This window comes from Trichomycterus rosablanca, chromosome 13 (genome assembly GCF_030014385.1).
Source record: "Trichomycterus rosablanca isolate fTriRos1 chromosome 13, fTriRos1.hap1, whole genome shotgun sequence".
Taxonomy (NCBI): Eukaryota; Metazoa; Chordata; class Actinopteri; order Siluriformes; family Trichomycteridae; genus Trichomycterus; species Trichomycterus rosablanca.
In genome coordinates, this window is record NC_086000.1 from 2,754,730 (window position 1) to 2,782,225 (window position 27,496).

The 27,496-nt window shown below is 41.4% G+C and overlaps 1 protein-coding gene across 1 annotated transcript; it reads right to left on the reverse strand.

Annotated features, from left to right (window-relative positions):
* Nucleotides 1–12,048: 12,048 nt before the first annotated feature.
* On the reverse strand, nt 12,049–26,366 carry si:ch211-63b16.4 (kinesin-like protein KIF3C). The gene is made up of 22 exons (XM_063007881.1): nt 26,358–26,366; nt 24,601–24,706; nt 23,862–23,923; nt 23,680–23,757; nt 23,214–23,358; nt 22,869–22,942; nt 22,626–22,764; nt 22,002–22,085; nt 21,042–21,073; nt 20,910–20,933; nt 20,502–20,612; nt 19,537–19,616; nt 19,293–19,449; nt 19,134–19,217; nt 18,455–18,620; nt 17,430–17,881; nt 16,720–16,794; nt 15,832–15,927; nt 15,668–15,715; nt 14,209–14,401; nt 13,823–13,961; nt 12,049–12,572 (listed from the first exon to the last, which is right to left on the reverse strand). The coding sequence occupies exons 1-22, from the start codon at nt 26,364–26,366 to the stop codon at nt 12,440–12,442; spliced, it is 2,487 nt and encodes an 828-aa protein (XP_062863951.1). The 3' UTR covers nt 12,049–12,439.
* Nucleotides 26,367–27,496: the final 1,130 nt, after the last annotated feature.

Below are 27,496 nucleotides of genomic sequence, written 5' to 3' on the forward strand. Positions count from 1 at the left end.
CGGTCTTAACAGACAGTCCCATGACAAGACCTAAAACAGACAACTCATGCCTTAAAACCCACCTAATTTTACAAAATGTGTCATTGTTGTTTCTGTGATATCCTTTTAGTGATCTAAACGCAAGCTGTGACACGTTTTGCACCACTGTATAATAAATTACACTGATCAGCCATAACATTAAAACCACCTCCTTGTTTCTACACTCACTGTCCATTTTATCAGCTCCACTTACCATATAGAAGCACTTTGTAGTTCTACAATTACTGACTGTAGTCCATCTGTTTCTCTGCATGCTTTGTTAGCCCCCTTTCATGCTGTTCTTCAAAGTTCAGGACCCCCAAAGGGTCTATCAGACACTCCTACCTAGTTGGTCCACCTTGTAGCTGTAAAGTCAGAGACGATCGCTCATCTATTGCTGCTGTTTGAGTCGGTCATCTTCTAGACCTTCATCAGTGGGCACAGGACACTGCCCACGGGGCGCTGTTGGCTGGATATTTTTGGTTGGTGGACTATTCCCAGTCCAGCAGTGACAGTGAGGTGTTTAAAAACTCCAGCAGCGCTGCTGTGTCTGATCCACTCATACCAGCACAACACACACTAACACACCACCACCATGTCAGTGTCACTGCAGTGCTGAGAATGATCCACCACCTAAATAATACCTGCTCTGTGGTGGTCCTGACCATTGAAGAACAGCATGAAAGGGGGTAACAAAGCATGCAGAGAAACAGATGGACAACAGTCAGTAATTGTAGAACTACAAAGTGCTTCTATATGGTAAGTGGAGCTGATAAAATGGACAGTGAGTGTAGAAACAAGGAGGTGGTTTTAATGTTATGGCTGATCAATATATGTTATATTTATACTATATGCTTCTGCTTACAAAAGAGGACGTGAAAGCTACATTCAGCAGGAGAAGAAAATAAGATTCAATAGTAACATCATGAGCCTTTTCATATCTGTGTTTTTAGAACAAATGAGTCACAAGGTGGTGAAACCTCAAGTTAAACTAATTTATTTCTGGTTCTAGTGTGAGCTACAAGCTAGAGACGGAATGAAGGAGAAATGTATGTGTGTGTGTGTGTGGGGGGGGGGGGGGGGGGGTTGATCTGAAGAGACATACAACTGTGATTACAATCCAAGCAATTGAGGGTTGGGGGCCTTGCTGAAGGGTCCAACAGTGATAAACTGACAGTGGTGTGGATTAAACCAGCAATCTTTCAATAACTAGTCCAGTATCCTGACTATTAAGCTGCTACAGGATGTCATTGTATAAGTACAGGTGAATAAGTACATTAATAATTAATAATACATTGCCAGCATTAGCCCAACAATCCTAGCCTAGTGGGTAGAGCTTTGGGCTGTCAACTGAACGGTTGAGAGTATGAATCCCAGCTCTGCCATGCAGCCACTGTTGGGTCCTTGAGCAAGGCCCTTAACCCTCTCTGTTTCAGTACAATGGCTGACCCTGCGCTCTGACCATGTCCCTTGCATGACCATGCATTTTCTCCCCATTTTCCTCCCGATTTTGTCTCCCGCTGCTGAGAGATACCAGATTGCATCCGAGGAGAGCACGTCTCTGTACACGCCTCTTCCGACACGTGTACAGCCCTCATCTTCTCGCCCCTGCATTCTGCACAGGCGTCTCTGCCCCCAACCAGGGTCCTTAAACAGCGTATGAAGACCCACTCACCCACCCACACATAGTCCGGCCCCCACCCTGCAGTTACGGTGGCCAATTAGTATCTGCTGCAGGCACTGCCAATTGTGCCTGCTAGATGGCACCCAGCCGACCGGTGGCAACACCGAGTTTCGAAACGCGGAGTTCAGATACTCGGTGCTGGTGTGCTAGAGGAATATCCTGCTGCGTCCCTTTACTTTTTGATGATTTGGCAACATTTCCTATTTCGAAAGAGTGTAAATTACTGTGAACTTAAAGTTAGAAATGTTTTATGTTGTAAACTAACTTGCCTTTTTAGCAGACAGGTTTTATCTGTTTTGTTGAGATTAAAAGTCACTTTGGAGGTCATATATTTGCGCCCCAGTTTTCTTTTTGAATACAACAGACTACTGTGTGTGTGTGTGTGTGTGTGTGTGTCTTGAACAGTCTTGGCAGTGTGTTTGTCTTATGACTACACTCAAATGACTGGAACACACTGGAAATGTTTTAGTCTTGTCAGAGAGCTGATCTAGTTGAACAAAAAAACAAAACTAAGCCGCCCGGGTGGTGCAGCGGTAAAGTACGCTAGCGCACCAGAGTTGGGGTTTCAAATACATCGTATCGAATCTCAGCTCTGCTTTTCCGACTGGGCTGGGCGGCTGCATGAACAACGATTGACTGTTGTTCAGGGTTAGAGGGTAGAGAGTCGGATCATAGGTCCTCATAACTGGTGCGACTGCGGCCCCTGCTGGCGCCTGCACAGGGCTGAGGAATAATGCTGATGGGGGTGTGGCCCTCCGTACACAGTGCCCGTCGGTGTATGAACTCGACTCGTGCAGGTGAAAAATGCAGTCTGTACTGACTGTACGTGCCGGAGGGGGCGCATGTCAGTCGAGAGGCGTCCTCAGTCAGCGGTGAAGGGTCGAATCAGTATAGAGGAGCAATCAGGGTAATTGGACACGACTAGATTAGGGGAGAAAATTGGGGGGAAAAAGTGGGAAAAATTATTTTTAAAAAAAACAAAAAAAACCAAATCTCAGAGGTGGTGGACTAATATAATAGACCGAAGCGCCACCCCAGCGGCCGTTTGAGAATGTTTTCTGTAAAAGAGTTCTTTGTACCCTTTTAAAAAGACTATTCCGAAAACTATTTTGTTTTTATACAGTTGGGCAGGTTTATAAGCCCACACATGTAGAAATAGAGAAATTGTAATGCAAATGCAGCTGGAAACATGTGGTTGTGGTTGTGGCAGGCTTACATGCACTCACACAAAGCTTTAAATGCACTGATCTCAAGCTTTTACTGTTTCTACACCACGAAAAGTTCATAACCCCTTTCAAACACGCACTTTTAATTTCTAATTTATTGGTTTGGGTTTGGTCCAAATGCGCCTTAACGGCATTTTTTGGCTGTGTTGAAACTTGGCCAAGGCGCATTAACTGGAAACGGAAAAGAGGAAGCACTACATGTAAACGAAACTTAAGTCTAAAGTGAATGAATCACCCAGAACAGTGGTGCAGTGGTGCGTGTCAAGGTAACATCCCCATGAAATACAGCTGTAGCTCGGTGGTTAAGGTAATCGGAAGGTTGCAGGTTCAAGCCCTACATCTGCCGGATTGCCACTTTTGGGCAATGCCCTTAACCCTACATTGCTTAGATTGCATACGCTCACAATTGTATAAAAGCATCTGATAAACGCTGCAAATGTAAATGTAAGTAAATACCAGGCGTCAAGGATTCCCAGGAGAACATCACCCAGAAAATCACCGCCGCCGCCAACTGGCTTCATGCCTCCTGATGACAAACCACAAAAAATCTGATCAGCAGAGAAACATCCCGGAAACTCCTCTGATAAAAGCATCTAAGTGATTTTGAGAAACAGCTTAATAACAGAGAAATACCGGTAATTGATGCGAGATAATGACAGAGGAAACATGCTGTAATATCACCCACAGCTTGCCTCTATGCCTCTTTAACAGGCTTAAAATTTCTTTATCAGGAGGCAAGAGATTGGCGGGGCCATGCAAGCACCTTCACCTTCTGTCTTACTCGGGTTACGTTTGGGTTTGTTGTTTTGGCAAAACATATAGCTTTAGTTTCTCGGTCGATGAGATGAAATTTTCCTCTAATATGTCCTAGTATTGTTTTCAGACAGGCAGCCCCATATCATGATGCTCCCAGCTCCATATTGTACTGTGGTTTAATAGTTCTTGGGATTTCCATTTCGGCTTTATCCAAAGCGACTTACAATTGAGACTGCGGGTTAGGGACCTTGCTCAAGGGCCCAACAATGGCAAGCTGGCAGATGTGGGGCTCGAACCATCAACCGTCTAATTACTAGACCTGTACCTTAACTGCTGAGCTACCCCTGCCCCTCTTTTTTTCAATTTCATTTATGCATTTTCTTCCAATTTATCGTAATCAAGTTGTCTTCCCCTGCAGGTGGATCCCTGATTGCAGTCGAGGTGGGTATATTGCTGCTCACGCCTCCTCCAGCCCGCACGCAGCCCTTTTTCACCTATGCACTCTGCACAGGTACCTCTCTATATGCCAATCAGGGTCCTTACACAGCGTTTGAAGACCCCACCCACATAGTCCGGTCATCCCGCCCTAGCAGAAACATGTCTGCTGCAGGCACTGCCAATTATGCCCGCTAGATGGCGTCCAGTCAACCGGTGGCAACCGAGGAGTTCAGAATCTCGGCACTGGTGTGCTAGCGGAATATCCCGCTGCGCCACCTGGGCGCCCTGTCCTTCTTTTTTGTTGAGATTGAAAGTCACTTTGGAGGTCGCATATTTGTGCCCTAGTTTTCTTTTTGGGTAAAACAGTGTGTGTGTGTGTGTGTGTGTGTGTGTGTGTGTCTTGAACAGTCTTGTGCACTTAGGATCAACTAAATAATTGCAAAATATTTCAATTATATTCGTTTTATCTGACCATTGTTCTAATTTATATATTCATATAATTTCTGGGCTTTGGGCTCTATCTGATACTGTTCCCTGTGTAACTGCTGTTCCTCCTGTCTTCAGGTCATCCTCCTGCACTGCTGACTTCTATTTAAGCATCCTTATGGTTGTGAAATCTAGCATGTCGCACCTGCTTTAGTGTCCCTGAGAACATTAGAATTAGTTTAGAATTAAACCATTTGCAGTTTGCACTGTAAGTTTTGTGTGTGTGTGTGTGTGAAGCATTTACATACAGAGCTTGGTTTATTTTCTCATTACTCTACCATAAATACATCTATGTAGTTTCTTTATAAACAGATGACTCACATTGTACTGCATGAAAGTAGCCGTGTGTTCTTTCAGATTTCAGTCTGGACTTTCTCAGTACACATCGTTGCTGCTCCCAGTCTCTCTTTTCTTAATTTCCTCCTCATTAAATGTCTCCCATGCTCCAGACACGCAGTGCTGAATAGGCGGCATTGTGCTGAAATATTACACCAGCACCCAGCAGCGAGTCTACGGAGATACGGACATGCTGGTGGTGTGTTAGTGTGTGTTGTGCTGGTATGAGTGGATCAGACACCGCAGCGCTGCTGGAGTTTTTAAACACCTCACTGTCACTGCTGGACTGAGAATAATCCACCAACCAAAAACAGCCAGCCAACAGCGCCCCGTGGGCAGCGTCCTGTGACCACTGATGAAGGTCTAGAAGATGACCAACTTAATAAGTGTCTAATAGAGTGGACAGTGAGTGGACACGGTATTTAAAAACTCCACCATCACCATGTCAGTGTCACTGCAGTGCTGAGAATCATCCACCACCCAAATAATACCTGCTCTGTGGGGGTCCTGTGGGGGTCCTGATCATTGAAGAACAGGGTGAAAGGGGGCTAACAACGCATGCAGAGAAACAGATGGACAACAGTCAGTAATTGTAGAACTACAAAGTGCTTCTATATGGTAAGTGGAGCTGATCAAATTGACAGTGAGTGTAGAAACAAGGTGGTGGTTTTAATGTACAGTACATATACACACACACATATAAACCCCTGGGTCAGCCTATTTCCTGTAGTTCATAATAAAAAAAATCGAAAGACAAACACAGTCACACTGATGTAGGGTAATACAGTGAAGGCATTGTGGTTTTTATGTGGAACCTCTTCTGCTTTTCACCAGTGTTTTTTGGTTTACAGATCAGTTCTCATGTTCATACGCTTGCCAAACAAGTTCCACTTAAGCTGATAAAGTAACTAAACATTCTGTAAGATAGGAAGAGGCCAAGTCGACAACTGTACTGTTGATACAATCTAAGCTCTGTTAGCATTATGGTAAATCACAGAACATTCTTTTCTCTTTTCTTAGGAAAGACGGGGGACTTTCTCCCCCTGACACTGGGGATCGGTTTCTTTTCCACTGAACTACCTGTCATATTTTTGGGCCCAACGCATGTTCAGTGTTTAAGTGGCATAGAACAAACAAAAATATGCACACGTTTGTGTTTAGACAATATATGTGTGTAAATAATATTTATTTTTGCCTCTCTTACGATCCTCCTCACTGAACACATTTATATTCTCTGCTGAAGTGGAATCATTACAACTTGGGTTGATTTTAACATGATCATCACACCTCACAAGGTTTAAAGAAGGTCAGTTTCTATAGTTGATCCACAAATTTTATAAGAAGGTAAATATACACCGATAAGGCATAACATTATGACCCCTGACAGGTGAAGTGAATAACACTGTTTGTGGGTGGAATATATTAAACACCAAGTGAACATTTTATCCTCAAAGTTGATGTTAGAAGCAGGAAAAATGGACAAGCGTGAGGATCTGCAGCTCTTGTGGGGTGTGTCCCGGTCTGCAGTGATCAGTATCTATCAAAAGTGGTCCAAGAAAGGACAGTGGGGAGCAAAGGCTGACCCGTGTGGTCCGATCCAACAGACGAGCTACTGTAGCTCACATAGCTGAAGAAGATAACGCTGGTTCTGATAGAAAGGTGTCAGAATACACAGAGCATCACAGTTTGTTGCGTATGGTGCTGCAAAAAGGGGGACCAACACAGTATTAAAAATTGAAAATACTTGTTGTTAAATGGTGTTGGTCTTTTTCTTTCCATTTGACATGAAACACTGTTAATAGATTAACTGTGGATGGGGGATTTACTACTTTTGAAAGGTGAAAATGAGAGTGGTTGAATCATCAAGTCGCTGTAGGTGGAAAGCCCTTGTGTGTAATGAGTAAATGGGGGGAAACAGCTACCAGTTTACATGCTCTAACTGCGCCACTTTAATCTCATCAGTGCTTCGTTTTATACACAAACACACTCAGTCCTGCAAATGGGAAGACGGAGACAAGGCAACTGACCTTTCCTAGAAATGTAAACACTGGAAATGCCTGGGAAAGAGGGGACTGATAGATAGAGAGAAAGAGAGAGAAACAGAGAGAGAGAGAGTTAGCCTGCAACCCAAATTAAACACAGCGTCTCTAAGGCAATCATAATTTAGACACGAACCATAATAGGCAAAGGTCTTTTCCTCTTCCCCTCCCCAAGAGACGTGTGTATGGTTCTCGTCTGGTTTAGCAGTATGGACCGATATCACTTTACTTAACTACACTGCCAATACACTCTAGGACTGAGATGTTTCTATAAACGTATTATTGTGTGTGGAAAAGCTAACTTATTAAGGTACGCAGAGAACAATTGTGACATATTTGGCAACCAGCAATTTTCGGTTCACTTCCAGTACTGTCAGAAAGAGAGAGAGTGAGATAAAGCTGATAATTATGTACTAGTCTATTTAATATTTATATTAATAAACTAAGAGTCTTGGCTGCAAAGTTCACAGAGCCTACAAAGGAGCATTCAGCAACAGCATGGACATTGTGGCCATCGCACGCCAACCTTTTACAGTCCCAGTAAACCTCACCTGCATTTCCCTAGTACAAAAAAAACCCTACAGAAGATTCTGAACCTGCTGTCCACTACTGAAAGGTGTCTACAGATAAACCCACAGCAGAGCTCGAACTATCTGTCCTCCTCCGATTAAAGTTCTTTTAATAAAGTCTCAACCTACTTTCACTTCCTAAGAATAGCCTACATTATCATAGATCTGAAGTCCTTAACTGAAACGAGCCTACACATGAGCCTAGAGCAGAACCTTGACCTGCCCTTCACTGCTAAAGAGGGTCTATGTTAGCATCTGCCTTCTATTATCAAAAAGGGCCTGATTTCCTTTCTGAAGAGTGTCTACATCAAATTCTGGACCTGTTGTCCCTACAGTACAGCACCTCACCTACTAGTGTGTCTTTCTGAACAGAGTATAGAGCAAATTCTAAAGTCCAGAACTCTACGGGGCAAAACACATCGATGAATTAATTAACATACATGTATTAGTGTTTTAAATACATCTGTTGGTTGTGCACGCACGGGTGGTGCAGCGATCTAATTGCTAGCCCACCACCGCTGCTATCGGTCGGCCGGGCATCTACCCAGACATAAATGGCCATGTCTAGAGGAAGGGAATGGATTAGCACTCTGTGTTGGCTGGTGCCCTGTCCAGAAATTATTCCTTCATTGTGAAAGTCTATTAGAGACTTTTAGAGAAAAGGTTCGTCGCTGATCACCTGGACAAAGAAAAGGCTCAAGCATGGTGTTGAAATATCACCTGACCATGGGTAGGGTCGCCCAGGCCTGATCATCTGTGACAAACATACAGTGGCAGAAGGTCCGAGACTGCTAGTGAAAATGCTTCTATTTGGTATATTTCTTAAATGTAATACAGTGGTTTTCATTACATATCATGTAATCAGCATAAAATGCACATTAATTTTTAAAGTTCTTAGTATTTGGTGCTACTAAATTAAAGCACTCGATTGGACAACCCTTATCAAGTAGATTTGATCTTCTAATAATCAAATAAATACCACAAAATGACAAAAATGCTGATTATATATACAGTATATGGCCAGATCAGTGGCCGGATCCCCGTGATGAATTTGCATCCTGCCTGGGGCGTGTTACTGCACTGCACTCAGTGCTTCCAGGGAAGCCACTTAAATTAGTTTTTAATCCTATTACAATATTGTGCGCCACAGTAGATCTTATCATGCTTTCATTTTTAGTATGTCCTAGAACAGTCCACAGTCCTCTTGTGGTTTTCTCATTTTTTTGCCTGTGCCCATCAGAAGACGCTTTACCAGAAGCCCTTGACACGCAACACTGAGAAGAGAAACATTTCATGCATGAGAGCACTTCAACCAACATCTAACCACAGTGTGAGCCAGGCACGGCATGAAACCAGCTTTTAAAGTTGGTCTTCTGATCGTTGGTCATTTATTGTAGCTGCTTATTAAGAACAAATGGGGTCAGGCTCAGTGATACAGGAGGTGAACAAGAACCAGAATCAGAAACCGAAATCATAACAATCTGTTATTTCTGGGAGCTAATAAAAAGTCCAATCACCATTTGTCTTCAGAAAAGCTTGAAACCTTTTCTAAATGAGCATTCTTCAAGAAGATAATCTTCCAGATCTTTAAACATTAACCTAGAACCTTCATAAATGTTTAATGATGATTAACATTACTGATTAGGAAGGTCATGGAATAAATTTGAGTCCTTCCTGGTATTCATCAAACCACTCTTCAATCTTTTTAGGGTAGCGGTGTTTAAGGTACTGCTGGGTTTAGAACCTATCCTAAAAGCCTATCCTGGGGGCAAAGCAGGCAAATACACCCAGGACAGTGTCACCCCAGGACAGGACATTAGTCCAGTAGAGGGCATCACACATTCGTGCCAACAATGCTGCTTCTACTAGATGTGACGTTTACCTGGCGTGTTCGCAACATAAATGTCCAGAACTTACAACGGACTTTATCACAGACTGGACTGAACAATGAAGAACTCTAATTATTTTTTGCTAGTTATAACTTTCAGTTGAATTAAATTTGGTGTTTGTATGATTTGTGTAAATCTTATTTATTTTAAGTATCCTCCAGACCACCCAAGAAGGACAGGGGTCCTTGCAGAGTCTGGTTCCTCTCAAGGTTTCTTTCTGTAAGGGAGTTTTTCCTTGCCACTGTCGCCCTTGGCTTGCTTAATAGCGTTTTTTTTTGGTCTGTTGGTCCTGGATTCTGTAAAGTTGCTTTGAGACAATGTCCATTGTAAAAAGCGCTATATAAATAAACTTGACTTGAAATTTGATTCATGACGAAACCCACGCAGACACAAGCAAAACACGTCAAACTCCACACAGACAATCGGAGAGAAAGACCAAGCTGGGTTAACTTTCATCAGCTTAAACTGTACGCCCTGCAAACCAGCCCTGTGTGTACAAGACAAGGATATCGCCATTACGATGGCATAACACAGGAAACAAAAGTGGAAGTGATGAAATAGTGGGAACTGAAATTCACATGATTACCGGTCACAGGTTTTTAGTATGCATGTGTGTGGTCATTATAAGTGGCGCAATATTTGTGAACTACGATGCTAATCTTTACAAAGCATTTAGGAACAAAAAACTAGGTCAAAGTACCAAATCTGGAGTTTAATCCTGAGGAGATTTGGTTCGATCGGCTTAAACTTGTGGTGGAATTCTAACAAAATAATGCAAGACATATTTGACCCAAATTGGCACACAGGACGCACTAACTTTTACCTTTGTAACAGATCATTCCAATCTCAGGAAATGTTTTCTGCTGTTACGTAAATGCTCGACTTATATGCATACAGTACACATGTATGCAGATGCTCGGGCTCTTTTGCCTATGCAAATCTCCATCTACCCTGGTGTATGAAGGCCTCCTTAAATCACAATTTACAGTCTAACCACTCGTGTTCCTTTTTCTTTACACGTCATTTAGAAAACGTTAAAATTTACACCATGTCGGGATCGCAAAGCTATGAAATGAACTTGTGTTGTTTATTGTATTTCGAACCATCCAGTGTTTTGAATATTTAATTTAAACAAAGGCCCCATGACTCCTACACTACCAATTGCACCATAGTGTGACCAAAGAAGCACTTTGGTGGGGGAAAACGTACTACATTCGTACTACATTCGGGCTTGAACACTGAACCTGCTGTAATGTGGAGTTTACTGACTTGACTGACTTAAGCAATGGACGTCTCCAACCTTTCAGACTTAACTGCTGGACATTCTCAGATGGTTCCTATTCGATCTTGTAAGCCTTGAAGCTGGAGAGCAGTCAGCTAAGACTCTCTACGGGACAAAAAGTTCACTTTCAGTTTAGCTGAGGCAGAGCATTAAACAGTTTGTAGGTTGGTTAACTTATAATACCATTATGACCTGCTAAACTTTAAATAAAGAAGGCTTTCCCGACCACTGGGCTAAAGAGCACACTCTAGTGGTCCAAGGATCAACACTCATTAGAAGCCAGGGCAGGGCAGGTGATTGAACATTTTACACACACATAAATAATGGTTTATTTATCTAAATACAGTGTATTCTGGTGAGAAAGTAAACTAATTACAATTGCTGTTATCTCCAAAGTATTGCTTAATAAGTGGGCCTTGATGTGGGCCTTGAAGTTGACAATTTCTGCATTACAGCACATTTTATTACAGATTTTGATGACTGAATTTGACCAAACCCTGAGCCAGCCAGATACACATGCAGCAAAACGTATGTAATTATCTAATGTGTGTAGCTCTACAGAAACATTGTCGTATGCTGTAGCTTAATCTGAGTTGGCCAGAATGGAGACTGTATGCAAAACAAAAGTGTCTGGGTGCCCTCTTGTGGACACTCCGGACAAGATATTACAACTTTAGTACCTCATTTTCGTGTACCAGTTTTACGTTGCAAGTGCTATTTTCTTAACATTGAGACATGAATAGTTATAATTTCGTGTATTTAACTAGGTCTTACATGCTTTTATACAGGAAGACGAGCCAAAATAAAGAAAGAATACATAGAATTTGCTTCCACAACTGAAATGAATTCTATTGCTGTTTCCCCAACAGGCAAAAGTTTCCCCAATTGCGTTCTATTTACTGTACATACACATCACTTTCAGCAAGGACTAACAGTGACACATCCATTGTATGAATCTTTAGTAGCGTCAAATAACAGCTAGTGTAGACGACGCCATTATAACAGTGTTATTTATATAGTTTGATACTGACTTTAACTTGGGACACCTGCAGACACTCGATATTGGTCTGATACACTAGGTTTACATTTAAAGCATTTTAATTTAAAGCACTTTTATGAAAAGGAACAGGATATTTTGTGCCAACTGCCATCAGACTGCATAACAATAGCAGAATACACAGGCTGTTCTTACACTGACGAGTGACAATATCTCAAGATCCCCCCCCCCCCCCCCCCTTATTCCCAGCACTGGATTCTACATTTCATTATACACACGTATGTATATATTTCCATATAGAATATATAGTGTTTTATTATATAGTTGTAATTACCATACTGATGTATAATAGTAAGTGCATCTCATAGCTAATATGTTTTATAATTTTCCTATTTTTATTTTATTCTCTAAAGCATGATTTTTACTTACACTGTACTGGAACAAATTTCCCCCATGTAGATCAATAAAGGAATCTTATCTTATCTTATAGGATGTCATGCTAGGTCATGATCAAGTGTCCATATAATATTGGTTGCCTGTTTGCCAGTGTGGTTATCGTGGCCTTTAGTGGCATATATTGGGACAAAATATTCATAATTTAAAGTAAACCAGATAAATGTCCACTGATGTGAGTGCCGAGTGGTAAGGTAACACTGCATATCTGCAAACGACCACAGTTAAGTAAAACCAACACAAAAGTCCATATTCTCAGATTTCCATCAATCTGTGTCCTCCAGAGTGAGTCCACACTTCTTGAGGGTGCGTCTGACGTAGGGCATGGCGTCCTGAAGGAACCACTCTCTCTTGTACAGCACCAGCATCACATCCAGCAGTAAACTGTGCTCCCGTCTTCTACACACACACGTCACCAAAACAAACACAATTTTATTACACTTTTTTAACATACATATCACACAGGCGGTTTTATTGAACTTTCCAGACTATACGGCTCAATAAAGTTTCTCTTGATGCTTGGCATACTTGTAAAGTAGTCTTGACTTTGACCTTGGGGAAAGCTCAAATAAAAAGTGAAAGTAAGAGAAAAGTCCTTTTAAGTGTGAAAAGAAAAATCTTAAGGGACGTGAGGTTTGAAAGATAACCCAGTCCTTCTCTGAATGATGCTTAGCATGGATCTTGGTTATCGTGACACATAAAATAAAGCAACACACTAGATAACATTTGTTTTTCAATAGACTGAATCCTAATACAACAAGAATATACACCGATCAGGCATAACATTATGACCACCTTCCTAATACTGTGTTGGTCCCCCTGCAACTGTGATGCTCTGTGTATTCTGACACCTTTCTATCAGAACCAGCGTTAACTTCTTCAGCAATTCGAGCTACAGTAGCTCCCACACGGACTAGACCTTGCTCCCCACGTGCATCAATGAGCCTTGGCCGCCCATGACCCTGTCGCCGGTTTTGGACCACTTTTAATAGATACTGACCACTGCAGACCGGGACACACCCCACAAGAGCTGCAGTTTGATGCTCTGACCCAGTCGTCTAGCCATCACAATCTGGCCCTCGTCAAAACTCGCTCAGATCCTCACGCTCGCCCATTTTTCCTGCTTCTAACATCAACTTTGAGGATAAAATGTTCACTTGCTGCCTAATATACCCCCCCCCACACACACACACACTAACAGGTGCCGTCATGAAGAGATAATCAGTGTTATTCACATTACTCTCAGTGGTCATAATGTTATGCCTAGTCGGTGTACAATATATGGCCAGAACTGTATTAAAATGAGATCTTTGTAGCTAGAACAACTGCCATTCTTTAAGATTTAGTGGGGCTGAGGTCAGGGCTCAGTCCAGGCCATGAGGGTTTATTTAAACTTTAGATTTAAAACTGCTTTGTGCACAGGGACACACTCATGCTGAAACAGGAAAGGGCCTTCCCTAAACTGTAGCTGCAAAGTTAAAGCATATAATTTTCCTTTATATACCTGATGTATTTATTATGCTTGTTGGCAGTTGTTGTGGCCGAAATACAAGTTGTGTCCCAATACTTTTGTCCGTATAGTGTATAGCAGATTATTTTCCCAGTTGTGTGTGTGTGTGTGTGTGTGTGTGTGTGTGTATGACACCTACAGTTGTTTGTAGAGGCTGGGTTTGTGTAGAGTTGGTCCGCAGCTACGTGAGCCTGGCTCAGGCGGCCCGTCACCACATCCAGACTCGGAGGTTTCAGGAGAGTCTGATGAATTAAAGCAACACCCACCCCCTTTATCCTCTAAGAGAAAAAGAGTTACTTTAAATAGTTCTATTTCTTATGATACACGAGCTGTCGTTTAAGTGTGAGTGGTTTTGAGACACAAGCTACTCTAGTTGGATCTGTCTGAAATGTAAGAGAAACAGGAAGCCACGATGCAGCAGGTGAGCGAATAAGTGAATAAAGGTGTAAGTTAGGGTGTGAGTGAGTTATACAGTAGCAAGAAGAAAACATAGATATAACAGCAGAGCTTGTGCACATTTATCACCTTTTGAAGAGCTGACGGAGCACTGCTGACAAACCCTGTGTGATACCACAAGCATTTCTGTGTCGGTGGTGATCATGTGTGTGTGAGAGGAGCGTGTTTCTGTTTTGCCGTTGTTTGCAGAACAGGGTCTAGAGTCGGATTTATTCAGAAGAGCTTCCAGTCTCGCCTTTAGTGCTGCGTTCTCTACACATACCTGCAGGAGGGAGTGGCAATGCAGTTTATTGTCATGACGTGGTTTTTGATGCACAATTTCGCCTATTTGTAATGCATTACGATAAAATACACATATTTGTATCCATTTTACAGTAAAGTACAAAAATATCAGGTGTCCCACTGTCCAAACCATACAATTTAGTCGTGAACATTTAATAGTTTGGATAGTTTATGTTATGTCTGAAATATTTCAAATTATGGCATGTTGCCTGGTCAGGGTCAGGGCCAGTCCGGTTTTACTGGGAAACACTGGAAGCAAGGCAAAAACACCCTAAACAAATGATTTCAATCACTAAAACCTTTGTTCCAGATAGAATATGGTTTCGTCCAATGAAACAGAGCCACCGCGACACGTACCAGGAGAAAGCGATGGTTAAACAGACAATGAATAAATGAATCATTATCATGGCCAAATTGAGACACTGAACTTTTCCTCGTTTCACTACTTTTTGACTGGATCACGACTCTTTTAGACACACTAATGATCAGATTAGCTTGCTGTCAGCGATTGGTGTCCCAGGGCTGGGAGGTATCTGTATCACGGTAACTTTTAAGATTCTGCCCGATTCACGGTATGTTTTCTTTTTGTATTACTGGGGTCTGTGGCTTATTCTACTGTACATAGAATATAAAAAGTTTTAATTTCCCCATGTATATAATGAAGGTTTTGAGTACTAAGGTTTGCTTGGCCCCACAAAGTGACACAATATATGGTGGAATCGGTGCATGTGAAACAGGAGCAATAAATACAATTTTTATTGTTTATTTAATATTGAAGTATTGTGCATTTACCCTTAACTCCCTTTAACAAATAAAACCACGTTTGCAAACTCCACTGGTCCGTTGTAGAAAAGTGGACGACTTTAAATCTCTCCGCTTCCAGTTCGCTTATATCATTGGTTTAGCGACTGACCTGAAGTATTTTCGCCCCATGAGACATAGCTGGAATCCGGTGTTTTAATTCTCCACTGTCTATAGAGGAATATTATATGATTTGCTGCCTACTGAAGCCCACAGTTGTTGTATTAACTATGCTACGGTATGGCAGTATTTAAAAAACCCATACGGTAAAGAAGGTATATCAAATGTACCGTCATACCACCCAGGCCTACGATCTCCTATTGTTATAAATTGTGCATTAACAGTAGAACTGTGTTAGAATACCAATTACACAAACGGTTTGATTCATTTTAGTCTGTAACTACAGAACAAATCAAATATGAATGCAAACTGGAGGCTCACTTACTTTTTCAAAGCAGCGTTTGGTGTTGTCTATATGAGAGATGAGCTCAGCCTGCCACACAGAAAAGTAAAATCACAACATTAACGTGTTTTTAGCACAAAAGCATGATTTTTATTCAGGTTTATCAGTCTGTTAATACATAGAGCATTGAGCAGTTTAAATAAAACCTTTTCTTTCTGCAGCTGTGTGATGGTAAAAGCTGCATTCTTCCTCAGTCCTTCATACTCTTCTCTAATACTGTGCAGCTCTGACAGGAGACTCTCCTAAAACAGCAGTGTTATTCAACTTCAACTTAGATCAGTCAGTAAAAAGTACATCATGTGACTGTACACTGTAATCCAGTGTGTATATACGTAGTGTGAGAAGTATCCTAAAGCGCCGGTGTGAGTATGTGTACCATTTGTGTGTGAAGGCTTTCTGACTGAGTTTTGAAATCTGGGGCATTTTGGGTGAGGTGCTCACTCTCAAGCTCTTCACACCAGTGGCGATTTCTCTAAGACTGCAAGGGAAGCTCGGCTTCCCCTAAAATGTCAAAAATTAAATGGTCAAATATGTACAGTTGTGTTAACATTTCATTGACTATAAATGCGTAAGAACACGTTCATCTGGAAGATGAGTTCGTTCAGAATCAGCTACTTATCACATATCGACTGACTCGAACTTCTCATACATTCCCGCAGCGTCAATGCATTTACCCGTAGAAGCTGAGTGTCTATTTACTTACACAGGGCTGCATGGAACGGGTTTTTTTCATTGCTTTGAAACTCGCCGGTCATTGGATAAATGCCACGATTTTGTCCTGCCCCGGGTCTGGACGCTGAGCTTCTGCAAGATGATTGGAGGATCAGTCGAAAGGCTGAATCCCGTTTTGATTGACAGCTATTTTGATCTCTACACCATCACTTAATCACTGGGAGCTTCAGTCCCATCGCGGATTTTGCGATTGAAGTCGAAAGACAAACTGCTGCAACCCATTTCAGGCCATTTTCTTGAAAAGGAACGGAGGGCAGAGTTTATGTATAAATAAATGGACAAATTTTATGATGTAAGCCGACAATGAGCTTCCCCTCTTTGAAAGCCGCCACTGCTCCACACACATTTAACACATCTCTCAAAGGCTCGATCTCCTCCTTCAGACACAAACATACACAGAAGGTGGGAGACAGATCACTGACTGGCAATCGAGATAAAACGGCTCTATATCGTGTTTGGAAATATGACAGATATGAAAAATCTAAACCTTTTGGTCAGATGGGCTTCAACCAGCCACAACAGTGGCCAAAAGCCTGTAGGGGTTCGATCTACACCTTTGTAGATTTGTGTGTGTGTGTGTGTGTGTGTGTGTGTTTCAAATTCTATCTTGATTTTAAATTAACTAGGCTTACTCAGCATTCTTAAACTTGCCACAGAGCGTGGTAGGCACAGTAGGCATGCTTGACTGTTTTAATAAAAAGAAATGAAGATGACACAGCGGTGCAGCTTGTAGAATGGGTGCCACACAGCAACATGGATCCTAGGTACCTGGGTTTCCTCCCACCTTCCAAAAACCTTGCATAGGGTGATTCGGCTACTCTAAATAGCCTCTAGGTGTGAGTATGTAAGTGTGTTAGGTTGTGTCCCCTTGGTTGCCTTTCCTTGTGTTAAATGTTTCTGGGTGGTGCACGACACAAGGGACATGGAACTAATGAAGACAAATGCATTGAAAAAATGAGCAGATACGGGAAAACATGAGTTCATTTTGTTGGATGAATTCTTGGCTGTTTACCTCTGTGGGTTTAGCCTCCTGTGTTGCTGCACGTGAGGTGCTGGTGGATTCCATTCCTGCATAGTCATCATTCTCTCCAACGCTCCACTGTTTCTCTGCTCTGCCTGTTTCATCCCCTCCAGTCTTTTCGCTTCTGTTATCGTCTTCTCTTTCGGTCTGAACTGCTTTGCTTCCGGTGGCTTTTTCGTCGTCACTCTGCTCTGCTCCTCTGTTCTTCAGCTCTTTTTCCAGTTCCGTGACTCTCTGACTCAGATTGTCTCTGTCTTTCTTCACCTGAATGATAAATTTGTCATACTCGGCTCGGATCTTTCGTTCCTGTTTGCAGGTGGGGCACTCAGAGGCCAGGGGTGAGGACGAGGAGATCTGGTCAGCGGAGAGACGGTCTAAGGCCTCGGGAAATACAGACCCGGAAAGGCATCGGGACACAGGAAGGGTACCTTTTACAACACGCGCTGCAAGAAACACCCAGTATTAAAAATATTTAGACAAAATAAGAAATACATCTTAAAAGACATGCCGTGGAGGTTTCCTCTGATTCAGTGTGGAGGGCTAAAGTACTCATATGTACAGTAGATATGTATATGAATAAACGAATCCTTTCGACTCCTCCTGGAGTGGATTTAATTCAGCAGAGTTTTGTTTTTTTTATGCTGGATACCTTTCCTGACACAACCCTCCTATTTATCCAGACTTTTATCTGGCATTAAGGTTGCACTAAGGATGTGTCTAAAAACAATACTAAAATACATATAGAATTATTAGAATGTATAATAAATTGTTTACATATATCATTTATTATCAGCCTTAATCCTGCTCAGTGTTGCAGTGGGTCTGATACCACCATAAAGCACCAAGTACAAAACACTCACACATTTATCCCCATTTATCCCACACCTAGGGATAATTTGGAGCACGTTCTTGGGACGAAACCAAAGTACAAGAAGCAAACCAATGCAGGCAATAAAGAACATGTTAAACACCTCAATACAGTGTTAAGTGTTTATACAATTAGCATTCCTTATTACCGTCCACGGCTCCGCTTTTCTCCTCTGTGATCCGTGACCTCGCTGCCTTGAGTCTCTCCAGGTGAGGCAGAAAGGGGCGGCTCTCCGAACCCTCCAGGCTGCGCTTGTGTTTGGGCTGAGCGAGAGCTGCTGGACTGGTCACTATAGGGGGCAAGCTGGTCTGAGACTGGATGAGACGGAGACAGAAAGTCAAGCACAAACAAGTTAACTGCTGAGATTCAAGATGAAACCCGAGTAGAAGTTTAAAGCTTCTAAGAAGGATTGTTGTCAACAGTTTTTATACTATAGCTTCTATAAAGCTCTACAGGTCCACCGAACCACAGAAGAACAATTGAAAGAGTGGAATAGCCAGATGAACGTTTTCCAAAGGCTCAGTGACCGCTCATTCAATTGGTTCCAAGGAAAAAACCTGAAAAACGATCAGGGTTACATGAAGGAGAAATGTTAACCAAGAGAAATGTTGGTGTCTAGCTGACATGTGCTAAAAAGCACCGGGATAGTTCATAGATCTGTTGGAATAATGTTTGATAGTAAGGCCTAGACAGTTATAATCAGCTGATCTTTAAATGTCTATCTTCTTGAGTAAATATGGTTACGTTTAAGGTATTTTTGAATGCTTTGATGTAAAAAGCACAGACATCAGCGCTGTGACTCTGGAATCAATCTTCAAAACACTTACTCTCCTGTCAGCACTGACTGGTGGAAGGATCTGTGTTCTGGTCTGAAGATGGGAGTTCTTTTCTGCTGTCCACATGTTCTGCACCTAAACGGACGACAGCTTTTCATTACTGTAATTCACTTTCTGCACTCATTAACACAGCCGCTACTGTGTGTGTACCTGTGCAGGTGTGTAGTGGATCTGCGAGGTGTGAATCGGCCTGGATGGTACGTTCATAGCCTGAGAAGCAAACTGCAGGCAGCTCATAGTTTCGGCGACCGAGCACGACTGGGCTGGTGTGGTTGCCAGCAGACACGTCCGACAGTTTCCGCCGAGGCTGCACCGAACACCAACACATCTAACACACAGCTTCATACGACACAACAAGCAGCACAGAGAGAAGAGAAGAATGGAAGACTCTTACCAGTCTCTCAGGACACGAGTCAGTTTGGATTCTCTGTAAGGAACGTGCTGACAGCCGGGGGTACTAAGAGAAAATATCACCTGCAATTAGAGATAATTTTAACCCATTGGCAAGAACATCGAATTAAAAAGTAATCACAATTTTTACTGAGATTTCTGTTATTTTTCATAGCCACAGCAGATCATTCTGGTCTCCATCCCTGTACACCGGATGCCCTTCTTGATGCAACTCTCCTGGCTTGGGACCAGCACTGAGTGCACACTGACAAGTGCACCCCTCAATATCTAGGCTGTTCGGCCAGACACAATCAATCCTGTCTGTTTAGAAGCCTGACAAGCAATTGGAATGTTTGGACATACCACTAGGTAAATTGCTCGGAGTTGCACAGGGTAATAAAACCTGGAATTTGGAACTGCACTACCTATTATGTTTTGGTAACTGTTAAAGAGTGGCATCAGCTGGAGCTATTAAGACCTGGTTAGTACTAGCAGGACTGTTTGTTGCTGATTGGTTGCACATAATGCATCACAAAACTAAATGTTTGATGATGATAAAATACATCTTTAAGACTCAGATCGTCCTTTTCTGATGAAGCCTGCTTTATGCTAACATCTTATCAGCCAGTCAGGCTTTTAAACCAATGGGGACATGAACTAGAACTAGAAGCCCAAGCTCTTTGTTTTTTCTGGAACTGTGCAAAACTATTCTTCAAATCATTAAAGGGCCTCCCGTTATCTCACTGTAACTATGGCAGCAGGGGCCAATTCCAATATCCTCCAGCGATAACAGGAATATGTTTTACCGATTACATGGAAATGATGAAGTACTAGGTCAGGAATAGATTAAAACAAGTCTAAGAACAAAGACAGACACAAGACATGTCAATGGCATGCATTTTCCAGTCCGTAACGCTGAAACAGAGAAGCTACAGGACTGTTCCGGTAGTGCTGTACAGAAATACTCACATTTCTGAAGATTGTAAGGGATCGTTTAAGACTTTTGGCCTCCTGTGGGTTTTCTGAAGCCATGTGGAGAGTCCTCATCATATCCAGAACAGCAGGGCTTTGATATGCCGACTTCTAACACACAAACTGGTTAGGCAACATGCATTAACGATTTAAAGAAGCATCATCAATCAGCTATTAACCAGTAAAGGTGAGGATAAGACATGTAGAATAGTTGCTGTTGAGACAATTGTGTATCGTTTGTCTGTGATCATACAATGTCCTTGCCCAGGCTTAGTTGCTCGACAATGCTGGCATTGCATTAGAGATGTAACCGTAAACTGGGAACCAGTCCCACCAGTGCCTTGACGACGATTGAAAAAGAAAACTGAAGCATTGGTGTAAATGTGAGTGCGTATTCAGACTTACTTTGCTTGAACTTGCAAGATCCACCTACAAAAACAGAGTAGAACAATAACTATCTTTATATAATGACAAATTAAATCTGGTGCATAAGATGATGTTTCAGCATTTGGACATTTGTTTAGACTATGGACCTACCAGAGTGAGCTTGCTGGCCATCAAACCTCCTTCTGGGATTATGACACACAAATATGAGATTACACTTGTTAATCGTATTTATACACAGAATATAAACAAGCAAGAGGTCAAGTCATGGTTTCCATCTCTCTACAATAACACACACATCAGTGGGGGCCACTCTCTATTGGCCAGCTCCAAGAGGAGGCTCAGGTTGGGTAACTGTCTGATAGAAGTGATTAAATAGCTTTTTTTTTTTAAAGTGAAGAAATGAAATGAATGTTATGCTTGGCTACAATCATATTAAAGACAACGATAGACTGGAATTCAAAACTACAGCTTCACACTGTGCACTACGAGCTCTGTGCATGAGCTGAGGTTCCACTTTTTTTCTTTTTACCATTCAACATGCAACCTTGGTTGTTTCCAGTCCCACCAATCCTCAGATTGGATATACGACCTCTTCTGTTTGCAGTACACCCTCGCTGACCAAGAAGGGCTATAGGTTACCACATGACTCCTCCAACACTGTAGTCACAGGCTGCATCTTTACACCTGCCAGTGCTTAATTTATACAGAGAGCTTTAATGCGCCTTTCATTTGTTTCACAGCTTGTGCAAGCAATGCAGCACCAATGAGATGACTCCCTATTTGGCTTTCTCACCCAGTTATGCCAGACTGATGGCACTGCCAAAGCTTGAACGCAAGACCTAGGTACGGTTTCTAACCTAACCACTTATATATCACATAACAGATGATGATCTGGAATGGTTAGGGCTGATATTATTGTCATATAATATACACATTTGTCATTATATTGCACAGCCCACGTAAACACGTTATATGCTTTAAGAAATAAACCACAGACATAAAGATCTTCATAAATCCTATATAGATGTACAGTATATAAATGTTAATGTGAAACAGAACCACACATTTCACAATTATCTAAAGAAGCAAAACTGATCTGTTTCAGCTTACCTTTGTAGGACTGAGCCCTCATGTTTATGACCACAATGTTGAACACCATATGAGATCTGCAGGCAAAGTCGCCCTTGAAGACACCTGCGTAATAACACAGATGCTCTGATATGTCTGTTCTTAGATCATCCACAGTGAAATGTGGCCCTTTATCTTTTAAACAGCCCTAAAGATTGCTGACATATACAATACCAAAAGGCGCTACTAATTTAACATTAAAACAGTAGACTTTTAAAATAATTTGTAGTTGCTTTGTCATTAGAAATAAATGTTGTGCTTAATTAAACGATTTAAAGAACTGAATAGCTAATACAAGGTTTTTTTTTTTTTTAAGTTTTCTGTCAACCTGGGCCCAGATCAATTAAACTTAAAGCATTTATAACATAAATCTGTCTCTGGAAAAGTATTAGACCTGTTAGTGACTATTTAAGGCTAAGGGGGCACTAAGCTATGTTGAAAAAGGAATAAAATCAATCACACCTACGTTAGAAATGTTCATAATACTTTATCTATACATCTTAATTGTATCTTTACTCTGTGATTAAAGTGTCTACTAACACACATGGTAGAGTTTCGATTAGAATTTCTGTAGCTGTGGTCAGATTTGAGCTGTGTATTTACAACCTGTGTTCCTGTGGGTGGTCCCGATACGGTACACCTCCATTAGTCCCTGTGCTGAGTCAACTTCCATCTCTTGTAGCCCTTCCAGGAGCACCGCCTCTTCAGTGTCGTGGATTCGGCACAGCTCGCTCACCTGAGACTCCTCGAGTTTAAAAAAAAACCCATGTAAGATAAGCCTTTATGATAATGTGGTAATGGTCAGTGTGTTAGCCCAAGCATGCAAACAGCCTTTCGGAATCAACTCACCAACAGGTCATAGATCTTCTCATTGGAAATGTGATAAAAAGACACTCGGACTCTACAGTGAGAAACCTCAGGAGCTGATACGGTTATATTAAGGATAGGAATTTAAAATACTGTGATTAGTATGTCTAGTATTAGTATTTTACAATTAAGTGAGCCCTAGTAAGTAAGACATTCTTTTGGTGTTATGTACAGGGTGTGTTACTGAACTGTGCCCAGTGATTCTGGATTCACTGCGACCCTGACCTACTGTATATGAAGCAGCAGTTAAAAATAATATGAAATAATAAAAAAAATAAACATGATTTATCTCTAAATTAGACCGAAATCTTTCTTAGACGTGGATACAGTTAAAGATGTCCTCAGCAGCATGGCCTATGATGCTCCTTTGTCTGATGCTTGAAGCCTGAACTGGGTGGGTATCTCCTCTGGTGAAGGGTCCATATGATATTAAACATCCATTATATCCCTTCATTATATACTCCACCAAAGGCTGGAGCAGAGAGAGACGGTGAGATTAACAATTAGAAAAATAGAACCGTATACAGGTGTATATCAATTGTTTAGGGTTGGCAGTATTGTACTGCATACAGATTTATTAGTTATACGTATATCAGTATTACTTAAAGAATTAGACCTAAATGGTTAAACTGTCCACTATTCTGTTAGTTAAGTTATGGGTCTTGTCTAAGTCCTATTACAGATCTATTGCCTGGCTCTGGTAATTATCCTGAGATCTTGTGGATAGTTAGGGATTCATTTTGTGCAACATGCACATTTTGGCCCCTTAAACTGAGGTGAGATAAATAAATGCCTTCGCTGTTGACTCATAGACATCAATCTGCGAAGCCTCCTCATTCCAAACAGCATCGAAATCCAGAACCCGGTGACCCTACAAAGCAAAGAACTGGGTTCATAAATATAGGTATATAAATGATACTTTAGACTGCTAACTAGTTGGACGAGTACATTTCACTGCCTAACATTGACACTCACCCTGCCAGTGTGGACAGTCACTCTGTTCGCCCCGAGGACACTTACAGATGCTCTCGGTTCAGCTGGGGAGATTGAACACAACAGCACAGATAACAAATACAGCTTTGTGGTGGCTCGGTGGGTAGCAGCAAGAAGGTCCTGGGTTCGATCCCCAGGCGGGGCGGTCTGAGTCCTTTCTGTGTGGAGTTTGCATGTTCTCCCCGTGTCCTTGTGGGTTTCCTCCGGGTGCTCCGGTTTCCTCCCACAGTCCAAAAACATGCAGTCAGGTTAATTGGAGACACTAAATTGCCCTATAGGTAAATGAGTGTGTGTGTGTGTGTGTGTGTCTGCCCTGCGATTGACTGGTGCCCCGTCCAGGGTGTTACTGTGTGCCTTGCGCCCATTGAAAAGCTGGGATAGGCTCCAGTCTACAATCCCTCTTTGATTAATAACAGTAATAGAAAAACAACTACCTAGAAACATTGGTTGCAAGGCAAAAACCCTGGCTGGACAGGATGGCAACACATACTCATCCTTTTACTCACACATATGGGCAGTTTAGAGCAGACAAGCATTCTGTACGCTTTTGGAAATGGAAGAAAACTCTAAGAATCGATTTGGAACCCAAGTCCCAAGAACTTTAGGTTTCTGTATCACTATACCATCCCACCCAACATGTATGAATGTCATTAAAGATGAATAGATGATTAAGTACATGAATTAATGAGTAAATTAATAAATTAATGGATAAATGACCAACCTGATTGCATTTCTGATCGCTCTGGGCAACTCAGGTGGAGTACAACCCTAAAGCTTTTAGAGTTTTGAGCTCTATCCATCTGATGAACGTCCTTTGGTACCGTGTCCTACAGCTTTCTACGCAGTAAATACATCAGAAACTGTGTCTGCTCCTTTGGAGGGAAATAAAAAAGCTTGCAATATTTATTTGTTGATTATAACTAATACAAAATTCCCATTATAGACATCACATGTACGGAACACTGTGATGCACATAATACAGTGTTATTAGGTTGTAATGAGCATTTCTGTATGTAGCAAATTAGATGATGCTATTCATGATTGGAATTTTGTTTCTATTTTTTTAAACAGTCCAAATCCCACACATTAAAACATGTATGTAAACACAAATATTAATGAGTTTAAAAACGGAATACCTTTAATTGAAGACTTTCGCCTCAGCCTCACTTACTTGCAACCTGGTTCATTGGACTTGCGGGCTATTTATACACAAAAGTTTTAACAAAACCGTGTTTTAACAGTTATTTTTACTTTAAAAAGCCAAAGTTCTGGAGAGTAAATTGTTTAATTTAAATAAAAAATCGTTCGTGTTTTGAGTAAGCTGTAGTTCTGATGTAGAGGCACGAGCGCATCGCGAGACGCACCATTCAAAATGAGTCGATTCTTTTGTTTCAAGCATTAGAACAGTGAGTCGATTCTTGTGTTCCAGGCAGTAGAACAGTGAGTCGATTCTTGTGTTCCAGGCACTAGAACAGTGAGTCGATTCTTGTGTTCCAGGCAGTAGAACAGTGAGTCTACAGTGAGTGATTCCTAGCTTTAGATATTATTCTTTTTAGTGAAGTTAGGTATCTCGTTTTCGCCGTAATTTATTGTTTATTTATTTATTTATCAGGATTTTAACGTCATGTTTAATACACTTTGGTTACATTCATGACAAATAGTAGTTACTCATTCATGGACAATGTAGTACATCTAAATTAGTATCTCACGCAGACACGGGGAGAACATGCAAACTCCTTGCCTCCTTGACCTTCTTGCTGTGATGCGACGGTGCTACCCACCGAGCCACCTAGTTTTAACTGTGAATTAAGTTAATTACTTTGGTGGTATGTGGTTCCTTTGTTCTAACGTAAAAGGCATTTTCTTCTTTTTTTGCAATTATATTAGTGAAGGTTCATCTTTTGTCACATCTATCCACAGAAGACTGTTCTGTTAGTGGCATCCACATTGAAAGCTGATGCCAAGCAAGAGACGAAGCAATGCTTTTATTAAAACACGTTTCTATTTTGTTTTTTTAAGATTGTTTGCTGCTACATCTAAGTTTTCTCCATGGTTGCATGTTGTGCTCTTTGTGTGATCTTTGCAGGATGCCTACTCATAAGAAGAGAGGCAATTAAACACCCAACGTTTGAAGACAATTTGTGTTGTGGTTTACAATACTTTTTGGTCTTGTGAAATGTAGTGGTAGCCTTTATGCCTCTATATAATCCTTTTAAGGTTCTTTAAAATGTGTTTTGATCAAGACACGGATCGCATGATGACTTGCTTTGTAAAAAGAACTGGCACAGATGATAAAACATTTCTTATAGTTCAGGGAACATCTACAACATCTTCAAACTTTTCATTTTTTATTTCACTTTTCAGGTTTTACAACATGGTCAGGGTGGCAGTAGGTCCAATTTCCATAGAATCAAGGGGCACAATGCAGTAACACCTAGACAAGAGGCCAATCCTTAGCCTCAGCCAGCCTCCTCTTACCCCAGACATAATCAATCATATCTGTATATAGACGCCCAACCAGCTGGCCGAACCAATGGATCCTACCCTCAAATTTCTATTCTATTATAATACTAGTTGACACACTATTAAGTACTTTATGTAGGGGTTAAATATTTGTGTTTTGAGTGCCGTCATCCACACCTTCTGCCACTACACCATTCTGGCCAGAGAACTACAGCGTCTGGCATGCAAAGATCCAACAATGAACCATCTAAGATCTTAGTATTGTTGTTTGTCATATTGGAGACAGAATTTAAATGTATTAAAACACTGTCATATACATGTATATCCAGTGTCTACGATTCCTTCAGGTATTCAAGTCCCCTAGGTGTAAACAAGTAAGTAAAGTAAATATTCAGTTCTGTAGCTCTGTGATGAATTGCTGTCCTGAGTCCAGTCTTACCATTGACACTGGTTAGTAAAATGACATGAATGTTTACTGATTCTATACTCCGTGCTGTAGGTTGCCTCAGTGTCAGACTGGAATCCCACTTTACACCACTTGATGGGTTTTCCTCCACGCTGCAGCTCTTTTGTTGTCGGTTTTACAACATGCTCAGGGAAAGAATGTGCATCAAAAGATTGGGTCGTTTCAGCTTCTAGAAGATGAACTACGTACTATATACTTTATTTGGCAGAAGAAGAAACTGGTTCGATGTGCAGTGATCAGAAGTCAGTGGACGGATGGTTGCATTGATTTGTTCTATAACTCATAATTGAACGACAAATTTGTATGCATAATTTATTTTTGAGGCTTATAATTAACACAGTGAATTTATGCTTCATCTTATTAACCTGATCATCCTGATGTCTGTTTCTAATTTGATTCCGACACCCTAGTAAAATCACTGAATCCAGCCTGACCAATGTGTGAAGGATGTGATTTTACGAGTCTTAAAATATGCCTGGACAGAAATAGTGTAGAAGAAAAAAGGGGTGAGGTTGCTGTCACATGCAGCTGTGTCTAAGCAAACGTTTCACATTCTTCACCTCCAGTTTCCATGCATGACCAATAACAGGTCGGTACTTGCTATTTATGGACTCTGTATTGTGTGTGTTTAAGGACAGAAATATGATTAGCTTAATAAGATCATTTAATCTTTTAAAGTTGCTCTGTC

What these genes read in the sequence shown, in the direction of transcription:
- si:ch211-63b16.4 (XM_063007881.1), bottom strand. An exon ending in AGAAGATCTATGACCTGTTG is followed by an intron (nt 22,765 to 22,868) that starts GTGAGTTGATTC and finishes TTTAAACTCGAG; the next exon opens with GAGTCTCAGGTGAGCGAGCT. An exon ending in CCCAGCCTCTACAAACAACT is followed by an intron (nt 12,573 to 13,822) that starts GTAGGTGTCATA and finishes GTGTGTGTGTAG; the next exon opens with AAGACGGGAGCACAGTTTAC.